Source organism: Mus caroli, chromosome 17 (assembly GCF_900094665.2).
Source record: "Mus caroli chromosome 17, CAROLI_EIJ_v1.1, whole genome shotgun sequence".
Lineage (NCBI taxonomy): Eukaryota > Metazoa > Chordata > Mammalia > Rodentia > Muridae > Mus > Mus caroli.
In genome coordinates, this window is record NC_034586.1 from 23,887,176 (window position 1) to 23,905,778 (window position 18,603).

Genomic DNA, 18,603 nt, shown 5'->3' on the forward strand with positions numbered 1-18,603 from the left:
GAGAAGACCATGAGCCCAGCCAGTTTTTTACTGAGCATCTCCTGTGAGCCACGTCATCCACACAGCCCTTGGTGGGAGGCATGCTTACCCACTCACACCCCAGCTTTCAGAGGTTAAAGGTGTCTCCCTGCCTGTCTGGGTCACTCGATTATGCTACAGCACCTGAAATGACTGGAGACCAAGGGAGGGGCGCACGTGGGTGGGCATACACTCCAAGGGGCAGCGCAGACCTGCCCTGGAGCTGCCTTTCAAGCAAAGACAGTCCCCGCCCCCTCCATCCCCCCCAGGGTCATCTCCGCTGGCTGCGTCCCTGTGCTTCGGCTGAGCTCTGCAGCTGAGCTGGCTTTGGGGAGAGAGAGGGGGGCACTTAGTTACCTTGTGCTCTTCTGGATGTCAGCTGCACTGCCTGCCTGCCAGCTGGAGGGCAGCTGAGAGTTGTTTGTCTGATTGTCAGGTGCAGGCTCCTTACTTGCACTTAGGGGAAAAGCATCCAAGCCCTGGTACAAAAGGTCCCTCTCTTCATGGCTTTGGAAGAGGCTGTAAATGAGCTCATTATCACTGCAGTCCAAGAAAGGGGACAGAAAGGGGACAGGCAGTCTTGGTCTGGCTGTCTAGACCCACCCCTGGCCACACATGCTGGACTGAGGGGCAGATGGGGCAGTGTGGGTCCAGCCCACAGTGACCCAAGCCAGGTGCAGAGACAGGTGGTCCACGCCCGGGGCCGCACTGAAGTCATTTGGATGCTTTGAGGCTAGCTGGCTCTGCTGTGGTTGAGGGGAAGGACAGTGTTGATGACTCCTACCCAGTAAGTGCCAAGCTCCATATGGACCCCCAGCTGCAAAGGCTTTCCTCCCAGGGCTGTGTGCCTACCTCCCCTGGCTTCCGGGAACTTCCAGTGTGCAGGTGGTCTACCTGCCTCCACACCTCAGAACTGGCTGTCATGGCCACCAGTTCTCTCTACTGTGCTCACAGTCTGCCAAGCACGACTTGGAACACAGCATAGGACAAAGTTGACAACTGTCCTCTTAGGGAACCTAAGCTCTCACTCGAGCAGTGACATGTACAGACCGCTGGGGAAAAGGGTCACTTCTCTACCTCAGCCCACGCCGTTGCTATCCAGAGAGCCCTGCAGAGCAGCTGTCCACCCCATCCTGGGCTGGGTTGGACCCTGAAAGGACAACTAAGTGGCCTTGAGCTGGTAACACTGCCCCCAAGTTGACCCTTCTGCTTCTCTTTCTTCTGTTTCAGATTGAGAAAATCATGAGCTCCATTGGGGAAGGGATTGACTTCTCTCAGGAGCAGCAGAAAATCTCAGGTACTGTACTAGTCTCTCGTTAGGAGAGGGAAGGAAGCTGGGCGGTGGTGGCACACTCCTTTAATCCCAGCACTCGGGAAGCAGAGGTAGGCGGATTTCTGAGTTCGAGGCCAGCCTGGTCTACAAAGTGAGTTCCAGGACAGCCAGGGCTACACAGAGAAGCCCTGTCTTGGAAAAAAAAAAAAGAAAGAAAGAAAGAAAGAAAGAAAGAAAGAAAGAAAGAAAGAAAAGGAAGAAAGAGGGAAGGGGGTTGTGCTGTTCAGTAGGTAGGTGCCATGGCGTTTATTGCATTCCTCTGTGTGGTCTTCATCAGAGTGGCCCACACTGGAGTTACGTCCCCACTCTTCCATGTTCCTGAGGTGGTTCTGGCACCAGCTCGTCACGAAAACATGGCCCTTATGTACCTTGCTTACTATGTTGGTAGTATGGGGCTAGACAAGTGTTCTCACTGTCAGCACACATCAGCGTCTCCTGAAGTGGGTGTGTCTGTCCTTCCCTCCCAGTTCCTTCAGTCACCTGCCAGTGTTAACCCAGATCGTCCCTGCTTTGCTTGGTCTTTTCACCCAAGCTGTTAGAGGAAGGTCTGCCTCAGTTTCCTTTTCTGTGGAATGGACCATCATGCCACGTTTCTTTCTCAGGAGAGATGTCCTTAAAGTACCTCTAAGAGCCGGTGCTTACAGCCCCCTGTAGAGTCCTGACTCTGGCCCGAGAGCTGTGGCACCCAGGAGGAGGCCAGCTTCCCTCAAGGGCAGGTGCTTACAGCCCCAACATTAGCCCAGAGCAGCCTCCCCTGAGGCCCTGCTAAGGGCACTGTGTGCATTGGAAGAAGGACTGTGGGCTTTGCTGGGCAGAGCCTGGGCTCTGGAGGCACACGGCCCTGAGTTCAAGTCCCAGTTCTAGATGTAGACTTGAGGGTAAGTCACCTCCTCCCACCTGAGAGCCAGGTTCCCGCCGGCACTTCTGTGCCTCATCTCAGACATGAATCAGCACGTGAGTGAAAGGAACCCTGGGCCCACAGGAGCCCAGCCCATTTCTGTCTGTGATGCTAAGGAACTCAGAGAACAGGGTACCTGTCCCTGGCTTGGCTCTCTCTGTGTTCAGCCTGGCTTCCTGGTGCTTCCTTCCCTACAGTCCCGTTTCTGGGTCCTAGCTGAGGGGCTGAGTTCGGGTCCGTCCTTGTCAGTCTTGGATGACAGCTGGAGATGACAGAGATGGCTGACCCAGCTGGAGCCCATGGGTTCCTCTCCAGAGCACTGTTTGAACTGAGCCGGTGTGCACGGGTGTTTCCAAGGGTTGGATGTTTATAGGACGTAGGCATTTAGGACAAACAGACTCATGCCACTTTCAAAGCTGAGACCGAGAGCTTTGCTTAGTTGTGGCTGCCTTCTGCTTTATTGTACCTTGTTTAAGGTTCAGGAGCCTAAGCCACCACCAGGTGTCAAGAGGCCAGAGTCAGCAGACCACTGCCTCTGGATCTAGTCAGGCCTCCCTTGTCCCTGGTGTCTGTGTTCAGCTCCTCACCCTCTCCCACCTATGGAGTACCAAGAGGGCTTCTCCACATTATGGCTGTGCTGACTCCTGCACCTGGTCTTGTATGCATGCTCACATTGCTGAGCCACCTACCACACCACAGCATAGGGACCCCAGGACAGCAAAGATGTGTGCCATGCTATATAGGGAGCCCCAGGGCATGGAGAGGCTGGCTCAGGCCAAAGCAGAATCACTGTGCATGTCAAGGAGTTGTTGTCGGTGTACGAGGGGTCACTTGTCAGAGAGGGTCAAGGGGGAGGCTCCTAGACGCTGGCATCACCTCTGGCACCCACTACTCAGAATGACTGGCTTTGCACAGGGCAGGACAGCAGCACTGAGTCCCAAGAGCCCCGGAGTATCCACATGGAGCTAGCTACCCAAGTCTCCAAAGACAGGTGTCACAAGTGCCCCGAGCCTCTGCCAGCTCCCAGACTCCATCACACCGGTCAATGGCCTACTCTGTCGGGAAGGTGGCCTGGCTTTCCTCTGCTTCACTCCGCAGTCGCTGTTGAGCACCTGCCGAGTACACCCTCCTGGGGCCTAGACTCTTGACACCTTTCCTGTGTGTGACCTGTTGAGATGCAGGTGCCTCCCACAGCATATTTATGGGTGGCATGTGGTTCTTGTGTGCCTCTGACCTTGGCTGTCCCTAGCTGGCTGGACTGCAGTAGATCAGGGCTCCCCTTGGCCCCCCCTTGCCCAGTGTCCTGCTCTAGATGTATGCTTCTCCCCTGGGTATGGAGCATCAGGTGCAATAGCCTTGTCTTGCTATTTTGTGCTGAATCGGACAGCGCTTCCTAAAGTGACAAGTGGGGGCTGTGATGCCCCCTTGGTCTTTTCCCCTGGCTCTCCTCAAAACTACAAGGCCAAGTTATAGACACAGTTCGCCCGTGCCCTCCCTGCCCCGAGCTTGAGATGCTGCTGCTGCCCTTAGTGCCTGTGTCTACGTCGCCAGCATCACTCCCAGGAAACCTGTCAGCTCGCTCTGCCTCCCCCAAGGCGGCAGCAGCTTCTGCTCCCGTGCCCGATGTCCGATCCCTGATGTATTCTCCTGAGCGTGGAAGGGGGAAGGGTGGGAGGGGACGAGGGGGAGGGCCAGACACGAGAGTGAGCAAGGACGGTGGAGCCCCAGAGCCTTCAGACAAAGCCTTCTGCTGCGGCTCTGTGAAGGAGCACATTCAGCGGCAGCAGCAGACTGGACCGCAGCTGTGCAGCCCTGGGATTACAGCAGGAATGAATCAGCAGCCGGGGCTCCACTGGCTCGCGAGCATTCGAGAGCCTGCTGCCTAGGCTCCTGGAGCTGACTTTCCATTCAAGGGCAAGTCCAGGAGCCCCCAGGCTTGGCGTTTCTGCTACAGCCCACATCCAGAGACTGCCGGGTCACCATCCACCATCTGTTCTGTGGAGGACAGGAGAGGAGCGGAGGCTGCCACAGTTGGTTAGCAGGGTCCCCAAGACAAGCAAGTTGGCATTGCCCTGCCTTGAAGGACAGAGCCCGCCAGTGATGGCTGGATGACTTTCACCATCAAAGAAGAGTTCCTGGAGGTGATGTCTCTGTAGTTGGCTCTAATTTCTCCCACCTTGCACCTCTCTTGTCTCCTCCTCCTTGCCCTCCTCTTACCTGTCCGTGCTACAAGAACTGAAGAAGTCAGGTGGGTGTGAAGGCATCCAGCTGAACACCTGAGGGCTGCCGGGAGGGAGGGACGGACATCTGCCTTCATGCACTGCCTCGGTCCCGCCCTGACTGAAGAGCTGAGTGAGAAGACCTTCTCCATTCCTGTGCATCAGTAGAGACCAGAGACCCTGGGAAGAAAGCTCTGTGTGTGTGTGTGTGTATGTCGCTCAGCCAGAGAACAGCACACTAAATACACTGCCGCCTCCTGATGACAAGTGCCTCTTTCTTCTGTCTGCCTGGTTTTGTCTTCTTTGACCAAGAACTGAACAGCCCGACTGCTGTCCCCTAAGCAGGCAGGCAGATCATAGGAATCACCACGGAAGACAGAGAACATGAACGCCACGCTCCTGGATGCCAGCCCAGGCCAGGAAGGCAGCAGCGCCTCAGCCCCGGAGGCACCCCACCTGCCGGCCTCCAGAGGCTATCTGTAGATGAGCCCTGGTTGGCCGGCCACTGACCCAGCAGAGCCATCCCTGAGCCTGGGTCCCACACTCCAGCCCACCCAGCTATCCTGAGCTGGGAGCACGTGGAGCTCGGGGCCATGGTTTGCTTATTCCGGGACTGCTGGGGGAAAACAAGTAAAAGACCCTTCTCTGCCCCTGCCATTCTGCGTGCTGCTTGCGTTGCATGTGCTGGGTCCCCATGAACGCCGCCGCTTCCTTCCCGGAGCCCTCGCTGTGTGCCTGTGTCCCTCTGCTGCATGAAGATTCGCGTTGTCTCCTGACTGGTCTCTGCTGCAAGGTCGCAGAACTAGCCCCTCGCCACAGCCCCACGGCAGCTCCTGAAGTTACATGGATGGGAGGAGCAGCCAGGCTGGCGGGCACTTAGAGCTCTGGTGTTCCCCTCTAGTGCCTGTGGGGATAGACTTTCTGCCATGCCTCTGTGTGGACATTGAGGAGTTGACCCAGAGACCACTGGGGGTTGGCTCCCCTGACCCTAGGCCAAGATCGTGCATGTACAGCCTTGGCCCTGGTCCCGGCCCCAGCCAGCTCCTACCCGTGGGGTGTGTGTGGGCAGCAGCCACCCGAGTTGGCTCACGTCCAGCACTAGGCAGCTCTGTCCCTGCCTGTACAGAGAAGAGAAGCTGAGAGCCTGCTCTCTGCTCTCTTGTACATAGTCTGACTGCCTCATGGTAATGACTATGATGTGGCAGTGCCATCTGTCTTCCTCTGAGTGCCGCTGCTACCGCCTTAACGGGTTCTCCCTTTTCAAGCGTCTGCCGATTCCTCTCTCGTCAGGTTCTCGGACGCTGGAGCAGAGCGTCGGGGAGTGGCTGGAGTCGATCGGCCTGCAGCAGTATGAGAGCAAGCTGCTGCTGAATGGCTTTGACGATGTCCGCTTCCTGGTGAGTACGTCAGATGTGCTGGCCCAGGTTGGTGCTGCTTGCTGGAAGCTGGCCCACCCAGCTGGAGTGTGAAAGAGTACATAAGCCACAGGGGAGAGCCACAGGGGCCGTGGGCACCCGGAAGTCAGCTGGGTAACTGATGCTAACTTTGCCGACTATCCCGGCCCTACTACCTGTGGCCCAAGTGCCACTCAGTGGAAGCGCTCTTGGGATCCCTGACTCAGACCCCAGCCCCAGCCCTGTTTCTTAGACTGGATACTTGTGTGCTATGTGCTGAGGTACCCTGGCTGGCATGTAGAGCCATCCCCCAGCAGCTTTGGTGGGCAGGGCAGCCAGGCACCCCATGACCCATCTCAGTTGGATGCCAGGAGTTCCCTTACTTTCCAGAACGTTGCTGTTGTCACTGTAGCAAAGGTTTCCTCCTGCCCCTCCAAGTGGAGGAAACCAGAGAGCCTCACATGTGCCTGGCCTCAGAGCTGAGCAAAGGAGGGCTGAGTGTTGGCTTGGTTGCTTTTCTGAGGTTCATCCTGCACTCACAGGGAGTACAAGAGGTCAAAGGGAAAACCAGTGTCTCACCCCTGCTCTCTGAGCAGCTGGGACTCAGCTTAGACCCTGCTCTCAGGAGCCAGTGGCCCCACTTTCATCCGTCTCCAAGAAGCCTTGCCCAGTGCATCCTAGTGAGCCATTCAAGGCAGTGCCTGAGCTAAGTCATGCTCAGGTGCGGGCCATTCGATGTCACAGCAGTAGCTGTGACAGCTCACATCCTTCCTGTGAGCTGGGTACCAATCTCAGCAGTTGATAATATCTGAGCTCTGTGCTGGTGTCTCTCCCTGTTTCCCACATGTAAGCAGAGGCTAAGTGGTTTACTCAGGGTCACACTGCTGGTGATTGGTGGGGTGGAATTGTGCACTTGGGAGGCACAAGGCAAGAGGTCACTCTCTGAACACTGTCATTTATATGCTATGCATCTTGGTAAGGCGGACAAACCCATCTGCTCTGTTCCCCCATTTTCTGGGAGGCCTGTCTCCTCCTCTCCTAGTCCTGGGGGGTTCAGACTGTAACTTTGAAGCAGAGCTCTCTCTCACTTGTGCCCACTTGCCCTGACCTCATGTGAGGGGCCATGTTTACAGAGCTGGCACAGAGTCCCAGCCTACCATCCATTCAGTAGGATGAGTGAGTTTATTCCATTAGAAGAAGGTTTGGTGTCTTGGGGGGAGAGGTGCATCCTGCTTGTGACTTCCAGGAAAGGTCCAATGGAGAGTGCTTTAACTAAGCCATCCTGTTCCTGGGCAAGTCTGCAATAAGCTACACTCTCATGGCTAGGTTGGGGGCTGTTCTTTTTCAGATTTTAAAAGTCTACAGTTTTAAAATAGCAGCTTGTTTTTCCTTTTTAAAAATTAAGCTACATGGGTGCTTATGGTTCCTGGAACCTTACTTCTGACTCACCATGCTCTTTAGGGGAGGATCATGAACTAGGAAGGAGGCGGGTTCAGTTAGTGGGGAGGATAGCTGGCTCTGGGATCTTGGGGTCTTCTAAGTACCCTTTGCCGTGTGACTGGCAAGATCTGCCAAATTTTTCCTGTGTTCCAGTCCCTCGGGGGCTAAGCCCATATCATAGCACAGCTCTCCTAAATCTGGAAAGGGTTAGCTTTCCAGTCCTTGAACAGCCTCAGGATTCCCTAACCCAACCTGAGACCCAGACTAGATTGCAGCTAGATTTTTGGGCAACCATGCCCGTGAACCAGATGCCCATGTAAGGCGCAGAACCTGCAGATGACCGGCAGTGTGGTCCTTCAGGGCTTCTTTAGTCCTGGAGCATCCACAGAGGTATCCACCAGGGGTGAGCAGAGCACACCTGAGTTTAGTATGATGTTGCTCCAGAGCCTGGAGTGGCCTGAGTACCCAGCACAGCTTCCTGGGAAACTGCATGTAAAGTGCCTAAGGATAAATTTTAGCAGGGGCTTCTTCCTGTTCCTGAAACACTACCTCAGCGGGTAGGCCTGGCATGGATCATCCAGTTTGGTTCACCGTAGAGGGTGAAGGTTTCACCTGGTGCTGAGAGTCCCTAGAGATATATCTACTAGATACAAAGTAGCTCCAATAAAGGGCCCTGAAGATGTTTCTATCGATACAAAGTAGCTCCAGGAAGCCCAGATCCAGATATGTTGGGAACATCTGGAAACATGTTCACAGACAAGGAGCTCCTGTGGAGTTTCGCAGCATTGTAGAAGTTCTGTGTATGGCTAAGGGAGCTTTCCAGAATCATCTGCCCTTCAGATGTCTTCAGGGACAGAGGACCCAGTGCTCTGGCTACCATGATGCTCATATTTACATTGGGCCCTGCGCCTTCTGTCTGCTGCTCTCAGGGTCACCTTTGGGGCCACACACAACACTTATGCTCTGTTGAGGTCTATATTGGCCTCACAGGTCTCTGTTGTCTGGGTCCAGTGCTTTTTTGGGGGGAGGGGGGTTGTCCAGTGCTCTTAATCCTGACTGACCCCACAGTGATGTAATGATGGATTCAGGCAACCAAACCCTGTAGCTTAAACTTCTTCTACACCCTCTTGCCTGTAGGCAGAAAGAACGGGTCAGGTCAGGGCTGTGAGGGCTAGCATGAGCTCCCTGTGCTAATGGGGCCTAATGGGCGGCCCAACCCTAGCACCAGAAAAGCAGGCAAGGGAGTGTGGCTGTCCTGCCAGCCATCAGCGCCTGATGGCTCATGCCTGCCTCCTGGTCCATTCCTCTTCACCACAGACCATGACCACAGGAAGTGGGCATTCTGGGGACTAAGGAGCAAATGCATGCTGAGAAGGAGGTCACTGATGGAGGACAGGCACACCTGTGCCTTCAAGCAGGCAATCTCTGACAGCCTCGTGGAAGTGTTGGTGGCAGAATGATGGTGGCCCTGAGGTCAGAGGGTTGTGATAGACGTGAAAAAGTCATGTAGTGAGATAATTCCTAATGTGGGGAATGTTCACGTGGGGCTGGTGAGGGGCACATAGGCATGAATGCATGACCCCACTGTCACTTGGCACATGGGTTCCTGTCTGCTTCTGCAGTTGTAGGTCTTCCTATAGGAGAATGCTGCAGGTTACCGATGGTTACCGATGTCCTTCATGGCTTTCAGTACAGCTAGGCCAGGAGCTTGCTCTTTATTACTTTCCGTCAGACCAAACCCCCAGGCCCCTAAGGTGTCCCGCCCAGTTCCTAGACCTGTTCTCCTTCAGCCCCATTAGCCATTCTATTCGACACATGGCCTAGAGTCTTGGATCTCCTGCCATGGCTTCTGTGCTCCCATGGCCCCTGGCTTGGGGCTTTGTCCCTCCCTGTTACCTCTGTCTGTTGCTGGTCCTAGGAGCATGGCCAGCCTAAGCAGAGCTGCTGCCCAGTCGCCCTGCAGCACCCAGCTTCTCCTCCTGCCTCAGCCGCCTGTCTCCGCACAGCACTCTGTGAGCCAACTGCTGGGCTGGCATTTTCTGTCCAGTTGATATAGGACCCAAAGCAGGAGGGTGGGTGGAGCTGAGGCATAGGCAGGAGGGTTCTCAGAGAAGCCTGTGCCCTGCCTTCTGGCCTGGTCAGTCTTGTTCCCCAAGAGCCAGACTTCTCAGGGTACTGACAGCCACAGGGGTGCTCTAGATCTGTGATCCAGCCATACATCCTCCAAAAGGCTGGTGTGGGGATTGCAGGGTATCTGTCTGATCTGCAGCCTGGCCTGTGGAGGCTAAGGCTCATGGCATCAGTGTGTGAAAGCACCGTGGTCACCATGACACAGGCAGGGAAAGCTCGGGAGAAAAGTCATAGTTCCGCTTAGTACTAAGAGCTCAGATGAGGACTGTGTCATGGGTCCTTCCCAGCAGCTTCAGATGGAGCAGGCCTCTCTGTCCATCCTCCCATTGGAGCATTGGTTACCATTGGACCGATGACCTTCATGGTCCCACACATTCACGTATACTCCAGATGGAGCATGCCAACATCACCTTACCTGGAGTGCAGCTGCCACTGCATGGGCACTGAGAGGCAGTAGGCGGTGTGCACCCTTCCTCCAGAGCAGAGCAGCAGCCGGGCATCCACAGGGCTGTCCCACTTTCACCTGCAGTGTCCAAAGACATGAGAGGCTTTGAAACCAAGCCCTTCGACTCTTAAAGTGAACAAGGCCCGCCAAACTGCAAATGTGTAGCCCAGGCTAACCTTGAACTCCCAATCCTCTTGCCTCAGTCTCCCAAGTGGTAGGATTACATATGCGCACCACCATGCCCAGCTTGTGTTAGGCAAGGTCTCATGCTAGCCTAGGCTGACCTGGAACACTCAGCCTCCTGAGTGCTGGGTTACAGATATGAGCCACCACAACCAGCTTCCATGTTACTTTTTAAAATCATTATTACATTGCATGTCCCCTCGTGTCTTTGTACATGCTTGCTTGTGTTTGTGTGTGCATATGCACACGTGTACAGATCAGAGAACACCTCTAGGGAGCTGGTTTTTTTCCCCTTCTACCATATGGTCCTGGGGATTGAGTCAGGCTGCCAGGTTTGCAAACAAACAGCTTTACTCACAGACATTGCCAGACATCACCAGGCATGTGGAGGCAGAAGCAGGTGGGTTTCCGTGAGTTCTACGTCAGCTTATCTTCAGGCCAACCCCAGGCATAGTGAGATCCTGTCTCAAAAACAGAACCACACAAAATAACAGCAACAAAGATTAATTCTGAAAAACTTACCCTGTCTTGAGGCCAAAGGCAAAGGAAAAGGAAGATGCTGGTGTACCCCACCCAGGGACCAGGTAAGCAGGTGACGACCTTCACACTTTGTGCCTCCTTCACTTCAAAATGTTCTGGAATAAGCCTGTGTCAGTTTTGTACTCAGGAAAATATTTTCCTAGTGTGGAGTGGGCAGCACTGAGTGAACACCAGCCATACCCAGAGACAGAAGTGGCAGAGGAGAGGCGCTCCCTGCTCTGGTCTTTCTATTAGGGCTCTAGTGAACACTGACACTCAGTCCTGGCATGAGTCAGCTCCCTCCTCCCTCCCTGAGTAACCTGCTGCCGGGGTCTCATTCCCATCATGCAGTTGATCTTAGCCAAAAGGATGGAAGCCAAGCAGTTACCCAGACTGTGCCTCTTATTGGGTCCCTCTTTGGGGTCAAGGAACTGGTGGAAGCCAGAAACAAGCCTTTCCTACTTGCCGTGTACAGTGGGAGCTCCTAGAGACCCTAAGCCTGGAGAGCTCAGGTCTTACTCCATGCTTGCCAAGTACAATTCTAAATGAGCTCTATACCCTACACACACCACACCCCTCTCCTACAGCCCCCGTGTCTCTGACCCTCCCCAGGCCTCAGCAAGGCAGCCGCCACCAACTGACAGCTCAAAAACTAGTTCACCTGGGCAAGGGGCCTGGCTGCTTCGGTCCTTGTGAAATGTCATTTATCCCATGGTGAAGGCACACCCAGGACAAAGGAGCTAAAGAGGCAAAGGTGGGGCCACCAGGTCATAGCATTCAATGATCCAAGCTACTTAGCACATCTAAGTACAAGGTGGGGTAGAAAGAATCCAGAAAGAGGTCCAGAAGCAGCCACTCCAGACCTGCAGATGTAATTCCAGGTTGGTAGGAAAGAAACAGACAGCTTCTACCTGGAAGAGAAGAAAGCCAGTTTGAGGACATCACTATATACAAAGGAAAATGCCAGTGCTTAAAGAATAACTCTAGAAGGGCTTCCCAAGCCTGGCATACCGAGATGCCCCGTGGGATCCAGTGCTTTCAGTGTATGAAAGCAAGGGCTTGACAGAGCTAACAAGGTCATCAGGCAGGGCCAGATGGACAGCTACCAGATCAACTACAGAAATCTGTACATCACCTAGAAGCTGGCCCGGGGATTTGTGCATGGTGGGCAGGGAGTGTGTCCTGCAGCCAAAGAGAAGTAGCTGAACTAACCTGCTCACAGAGAAAGGTCTATTTCCTCACTGGAGAAAACACAAAAAGGCAAGCGGGGAAGGCCTGGGAGAGAGTAACCAAAGGGGTTTGTGTGTGCAAAGCATGCAGAACATGGAGCAGGGACCCCCACATAGATGCTGGTTATTGCTCACAAAGCTCCTACCAATGTAGGGTGCCCGCGCTGACTTTGAGACACGTGCCCATATCCTTTACACAAATGGTGCCCTGTGCATCTCTGGCCTAGCAGGTGCGATGCCTGTGTTTAATCTGGCCCAGTGTGGGGTTACACACCTGTAACCCCTTCACAGGGAGGGGAGAAGAAAGATCAGACTTCAGGCTGAGCCCTGGAGAGCCGGCTCGGTGTTACGAGCACTGACTGCTCTTGCAGAGGACCAGAGTTCTGTTCCCAGGACCCACATGGCACTTCCTCCAGTACTGCATGTACAAGACATACAGACTTCAAGATGAACTTTGACTCCATAAAATTTACTCTCACAACTAGACATGATGGCACACACCTTTAATTCCCAGCCCTTGGGAGGCAGAGGCAGGAGGATCTCTGAGTTCTAGGCCAGAAGTACCAGTGAGAGAAACCTGTCTCAAAACAAAACAAAAAAATACAATTGTTTCTCATGGTTGTTACAGTGAGACAGCCTTGAGGGCTACAGGTATGGAGTCAGTCAGCCTTGAGGCCTGCAGGTGGAGTCACACTGCTTTAGCTCAGATCTAAGTTCTGCTACTACATATATACGTTCTGGAACATTCTGATGGCCAGGTGCCTCAATTTTTCCATCTGTGTGACCAAGATTAACAGAGAGGCTAACAACATTGTGGTGTACTTGGGAAGGAGGCATGTGGCCCGCCAGCTGTCCCCACTGTCCCTGTGGGACTCGGGTTCTGTAGCTTCTCTACCCTGGGCTGCTCTATTCAGATAGTGGCAAGGCAGCGAGAATGCTGACTAAAGCTTAGCCTGGACCCCTTCCTCCAGCAGTGAGCCCTGTTTCAATAGTCCTGTCAGATTCCTGCCGCATCTGTTCCTCCCCCAGGCTTAGGTGTGTCTGTGGGGAGCACAGTGCCATGCGTTACGGGCATGGGCAGGTTTGCCAACAGCTTACTCTGGCTGCTGGCCAGGGCGTCCAGTGTTCTGCCTTCTCTTGGTGGCTGTGATGGAGAAACGTTTGCTGTGGCATCACGGCAGGCTGACCTGACTGGACACCGGGCCTCGTGTAGGAAAGACCTAACATCCTCTCTCTCTCAGGGGTCTAATGTGATGGAAGAGCAGGACCTGAGGGAGATTGGCATCAGTGACCCACAGCACCGGCGGAAGCTGCTGCAGGCTGCACGCTCCTTGCCCAAGGTGACCACTCCAGGCCTTGGCCCTCCTGACCCCATGGACCAGAGATTCTCAACCTGTGGACTACAACCCCTTTTGGGTCACAGGGGTCATATCTAACATATCAGATATCCTGCATGTTAGAAATTTACAGTTCACGACAGTAGCAAAATTACAGTTATGAAGTAGCAACAAAATTCTAGGGTTGAGTGTCACCACACCATGGGGAACTAGATTAAAGGGTCACACGCAGCATTAGGAAGGTTGAGAACCGCTGGCATAGACCCAAAGCAGAAAAGGAGCCTGGCTCTGAGACGTGCAGATCTCATCCTGTGTCTTCGCTCATCAGAGCCCAGCAGGCCCAGGGTCTTCCTGCTTCTCTGTAAAGCTCCCAGGCCCTTGGAGGGTAGCAGGGCTCCAGGGCAGTGAGGGCCTTGTCTGGACAGCTGAGGAGGTTCTGGGGTCCTCTTGGCACAGAGCTAGTTCCAAGGGCTTGGCCTGTCACTCGAGCCGCCTCTGGAGTCTCTTGACTCATTAGAGGACAAGCTGACCTACCTTGACCCCAGAGAAGCCCTAGAGGAGCATTCTCTGAGACCACAGTCACCACCCCTGACTGTCACTGTCATGGCCAGCTTGCCCTTGGTCCTTTCACCAGAGCTCAGGAAGTGACTCTTGGAGCTAGCTCAGGAGAAGCATCCTCACCCCTCCTCCCCGTCTTCCTCACCTACCAGCACCTCCTGCCCCCACCCAGCAGCCTCTGCATCCCAGAGTGGTGGTATGCCGAGGGAAGGCACAGGGTATTTCTTTCCCTGTGACTCAGGGATGCTTTCCCTGCCTCCTTGCACCACAGGTGAAGGCCCTTGGCTATGACGGGGTCAGCCCCCCCTCAGTGCCCTCATGGCTGGACTCGCTGGGGCTGCAGGACTATGTCCACTCTTTCCTGTCCAGTGGCTACAGCTCCATCGACACTGTGAAGAACCTCTGGGAGCTAGAGCTTGTCAATGTGAGTGTCCCTGGGAGGCCTGGGGAGGGGGGCCTGCCCCGCCCCACCCTGCCCCGCCCCCTAACTGCTCCTCTGCCCCTCTGTAGGTCCTGAAGGTTCACCTGCTGGGCCACCGCAAGCGCATTATCGCCTCTCTAGCAGACAGGCCCTATGAGGAGCCACCCCAGAAGCCTCCAAGGTTTTCCCAGCTAAGAGTGAGTTCACAAGCACACTTTGTGCATTAGTCCTGGTCACATGACTCTTGGGATAGCACACAGCAGTCCCTGCCCTCGCCCGCTGGGCTCATGCACAGGAAAGTGGTTTCTCACCTTTTTGAAGGTGAGACCTCTTGTTTGTACCCAGAATCCTTGGGGTGGTTCTTTTTTTTTTTTTTAAGATTTATTTATTCATTACATGTAAGTACACTGCAGCTGTCTTCAGACACACCAGAAGAGGGAGTCAGATCTTGTTAAGGATGGTTGTGAGCCACCATGTGGTTGCTGGGATTTGAACTAAGGACCTTTGGAAGAGCAGTCGGGTGCTCTTACCTGCTGAGCCATCTCACCAGCCCCTTGGGGTGGTTCTTAATGAAGACCCAGCACTGTGACTATAGAAAGGAAGTTAACCAGTTCCAGGCCAGGCCCACATCCAGGGCTTAGACTCAGCTCTACCTACTGCTGCAGAGACCCTTCCAGTGCGCCAGTGGGCCCACCCCAGTGCTTGCCGCCAAGCTACAAATCCTGGGGCAGCCGGGGCTTCCTCAGACCAGCCAGTCCCTGACAGCCGCTTAGGGCTGCTGATTGGAAACTCCGGAACTGTGATGGGCGGGCCACCACAACGCTGTGCTGGCAGCATCCTCATGAAGACGCAGCTTGTACACATGAGGAAGCCGAGACAGGCCAGGGCTGGAGCCACATGAAGGGCCATGGAGAGCAGCTTCCCACTGGAGGAGCCCGCTGCTCGGAGGCTTTTCCTGAGAGAGGGCTCTGCTTTGCTGACAGGGCAGATAGTTTCACTCGTGATGAATGTGGGAGTGGCCCCTGCCCTTCCCTCTCCACAGCACAGCCTTGTATGGGCCTCTTCAGGGTGGGCTGCTGGGAGGTTTGGCTCTTCCTGGAACAGGCAAGGCCTAGCTGCCTCTGTCCACATGGCTGCTCAGCCCTGTGCCACCCTGGGCAGCCCGAGGGCAGGCGATGCCTCCAGTCTGGGAAGTTCACCAGTTTCTTGCCCAACAGTGCCAAGATTTAATCTCCCAGACATCGTCCCCGCTGAGCCAGAATGATTCCTGCACAGGGCGGTCAGCAGACCTGCTGCTGCCCTCGGCAGACACAAGCAGGAGGCGGCACGACAGCCTGCCCGACCCCGGGACCGCCTCCCGAGCAGACCGCTTCCGAGTCCAGGTAAACAGGAGGGTCAGAGTTGGCCGGGGCCATCGGTGGGCTGCCGTCAGTGCCAGGAGCAGTGCCACTTGCCCTCTTCACCCCTACCCAGAGCTAGGTGAGGCCTTGGGCCTCCAGAAGCTTTGAGAAGAGCTTTCTCCTGACACTTCCATATCTCTGCATCAGATCTGAAGCTCTCCTGGGCCATGGTCTTCCTGTCGGGCCCTGCAGGCCCCTGCTCATCCCCACAGCAGTCCCGTTCTCTCATGAGGCTCAATCCCCAGGGTTTCCTTCTCCACAGCTCCTCAGCGGCTTTTCCTCCAGCCCCGCCCTCCCCGCGGCCCCACAGCCCAGGACCCGCTGTGCCTGCTGCCGTGCTCCAGCTTACAGGCAGAGCCAGGTGCTCTCATGCTTCACTGTGCCTCCCAGGACAATGCTGGTGTCATCTTGCTTTATGGGCTCAGCCTCTGGGGCCCTGACCCTCCCAGATTCCTTGGGTCCAGCCTGTCTGTCCTCCTGCCTTGCCACGCTCTGGCTCCTCTCCTTTAGCCGGCTAGACCTCAGGCTAGCAGTGTCTCCTGGGAGAGCAGATACCTCCCTGCTCTGATGCCCTGCACACATTCCAGGCCATAAGGTGTGTCTCCCTGTCCCATCCCTCCCACAGCACTGCTTACATTCTTACACAGTGCCCAATCGTTCAGGTCTCTGTGGAGACCACACACAGTAGAAGCAGAACTGAGGTGTTTTCTGAACCTGCACCTCCATCTCCCACATTAAGTGTTACATAAATTGTGGTGGTCCCTGCCCTCCAGCTGCTAGCACAGGGTCCATCTAGAGTGCATCCATTGCCCGGGAGGGGCCTGAGGAAGCTGAGGGCTCAGCTCCATGGCTGCTGCCTGCGTTCTTTATGCCGAATGGTGCTCACCACTCGGCCTGTCATGTACACGTTCCTGTGTCAGAAATCCTCGCTCTTCCTGCCTGTGATGCCCCGGGAGCTCCTCCAGTGGCCTTGGGGCTGCTCAGGCTCCAGTTTGCCCTGCCGGAGTCACTGGCTTCCCCACTCTTCGGGTGTCCTAGAGCCCGGCAGTGCACTTGTGAGCTCCCTGGAGCAGGTGAGTAGTGTCCAACTGTGTGTGTTCTACAGGAGGAGCCCAGTGAGACCAAGCTGACCCTCCGTCCACCCAGCCTGGCCGCGCCCTATGCTCCTGTTCAGAGCTGGCAGCACCAGCCAGAAAAGCTCATCTTTGAGTCCTGTGGTTATGAGGCCAATGTGAGTTGCCTCTGTCCTCCCAAGATGGCCAGCCTCTCTCCCTGCCCCCTCTTACCTGGGTCCTCGAACTGCTCACAAGGCTGGACCTAGGACCCACAGGCTGTGCTGAGGGGAGAGACACTAGCCTGAGAATAAACCAGGGAGGGAGCTTTCCGTCGGGGTGGGAGAACATGTTTTGAAAGGTAACGTCAAACAACAGAATAGTCCCACATTGGCCAGGCCATCCTACACGACAGCACAAGTATCCCTAAGCCCACTCTTTACCCATTCCCACAGTATCTGGGTTCTATGCTGATCAAAGATCTGCGAGGGACAGAGTCCACCCAAGATGCCTGTGCCAAAATGCGGGTAAGCTGGCTGAGTGATGTCTGCCCTTCCAGAGAACCTGGGCTCAGTTCTCAGCACCCACACTGGTAGTCACAACCTTCCATAACTCCGGTTCCAGCAGGATCCGATACTCTCTGTTTGCCTCCATGGATACCAGGCAGGCACATGATAATGCACAGACAAAGCAGCCATAAACATAGCATGAGGATGAGGAGGGAAGTGTGGGTAGGTGGGAGGGGTTGACCAGAACAGCAAGCTAGGGGACACCTGCTATGACCTCCTGGCCCTACCAAACTGTGTAGAAACCGCACCCTCAGCCCACCCCATGTTTCTACAGAGGTCAACGGAGCACATGAAGAAGATCCCCACCATCATCCTGTCCATCACGTACAAAGGTGTCAAGTTCATTGATGCCTCCAACAAGGTACGCTGCCCATGAGGACTCTATGTGAGAGAACAGTATAACAGGTTCAGAAGGGCCGGTCCATGCGCACTTGCCTTCGTGTGGTGAGGCCATACTGGCTGTTCACCTCATGGTGCTCAAAAAGCAGTGGGGGAGGCAGGAACAACTCTCTGGGACGTTCTAGAATAGCAGCACCACCGACCGGGACCCACCTTCAGGGAGACACCTCGTATCTTTTTTGTTGTTGTTGTTTTTCAAGACAGGGTTTCTCTGTGTAGCCCTGGCTATCCCGGAACTCACTTTGTAGACCAGGCTGGCCTTGAACTCAGAAATCCGGCTGCCTCTGCCTCCCAAGTGCTGGGATTAAAGGTGTGTGCCACCACGCCCAGTGACACCTCATGTCTTAACTATAGTATTCTGCTTCTGGCCCAAATGGCTCATGACCATCTCATAACACAAATGCACCCAGTCCCCCTGCAAGCATCCTCAGAGCCCATACAGTCCTAGCACTTTCCAAAAGTACAAGTTCAAGCTTCCTCTGAGATTCAAAGCAAATGTTTTCTACACAGGGTCTCACTACGTAGCCCTGATTGGGTGGGAACTCACTCTGTAGACCAGGCTGGCTTCAAACTTAGAAATCCACCTGCCTCTGTCTCCCAAGTGCTGAGATTAAAAGCTACCATGTCCAGCTTTAAAGCAAACTGTTAATTTTGAGCTCCTATAAAACTCAGAAGTCAGGGTTGAAGAGATGTTAAATGGCTCACAGCACTGGCTGCCCCCCGCATGGTGGCACAAAACCTATCTATACTCCACTTCCAGAGACATCTAATGCCCTCTTCTGGCCTCTGTAAGCACCAGGCACACATGTGATCCATGGACACACATACAGGGGAAACTTCATACACATAAAACACATTTACTTTATAAATAAAAATCAGAAACTGCACACTCCTGAGATAACAAGTAGTACAGAATAAGCATTTTTTTCACTCTAAAAGGAAGAAATAAAATAGCAAGCAAAGGCCAGACCAAAGCAACCAAGAATCCGGCAAGGTAAACAATGCCCACAGCATGTCTGGCACCTAGGCATGTGGGGTGGTCCTGCGAGCACCAGTGGG

The 18,603-nt window shown here is 54.7% G+C and overlaps 1 protein-coding gene across 7 annotated transcripts in view; it reads left to right on the plus strand.

Moving 5' to 3' along the window:
• Positions 1–18,603, plus strand: part of Anks1a (ankyrin repeat and sterile alpha motif domain containing 1A) — a 154,280-nt gene that overhangs the window by 128,738 nt on the left and 6,939 nt on the right. For all 7 annotated transcript variants that reach the window (XM_021185968.2, XM_021185969.2, XM_021185970.2 and 4 more), the window contains 9 exons: positions 1,249–1,315; positions 5,759–5,865; positions 13,050–13,148; positions 13,975–14,127; positions 14,214–14,321; positions 15,342–15,506; positions 16,630–16,755; positions 17,032–17,103; positions 17,420–17,506. In XM_021185968.2, coding sequence (XP_021041627.1) covers positions 1,249–1,315; positions 5,759–5,865; positions 13,050–13,148; positions 13,975–14,127; positions 14,214–14,321; positions 15,342–15,506; positions 16,630–16,755; positions 17,032–17,103; positions 17,420–17,506 — 984 coding nt within the window. The remainder of the gene's footprint in view (positions 1–1,248; positions 1,316–5,758; positions 5,866–13,049; positions 13,149–13,974; positions 14,128–14,213; positions 14,322–15,341; positions 15,507–16,629; positions 16,756–17,031; positions 17,104–17,419; positions 17,507–18,603) is intronic.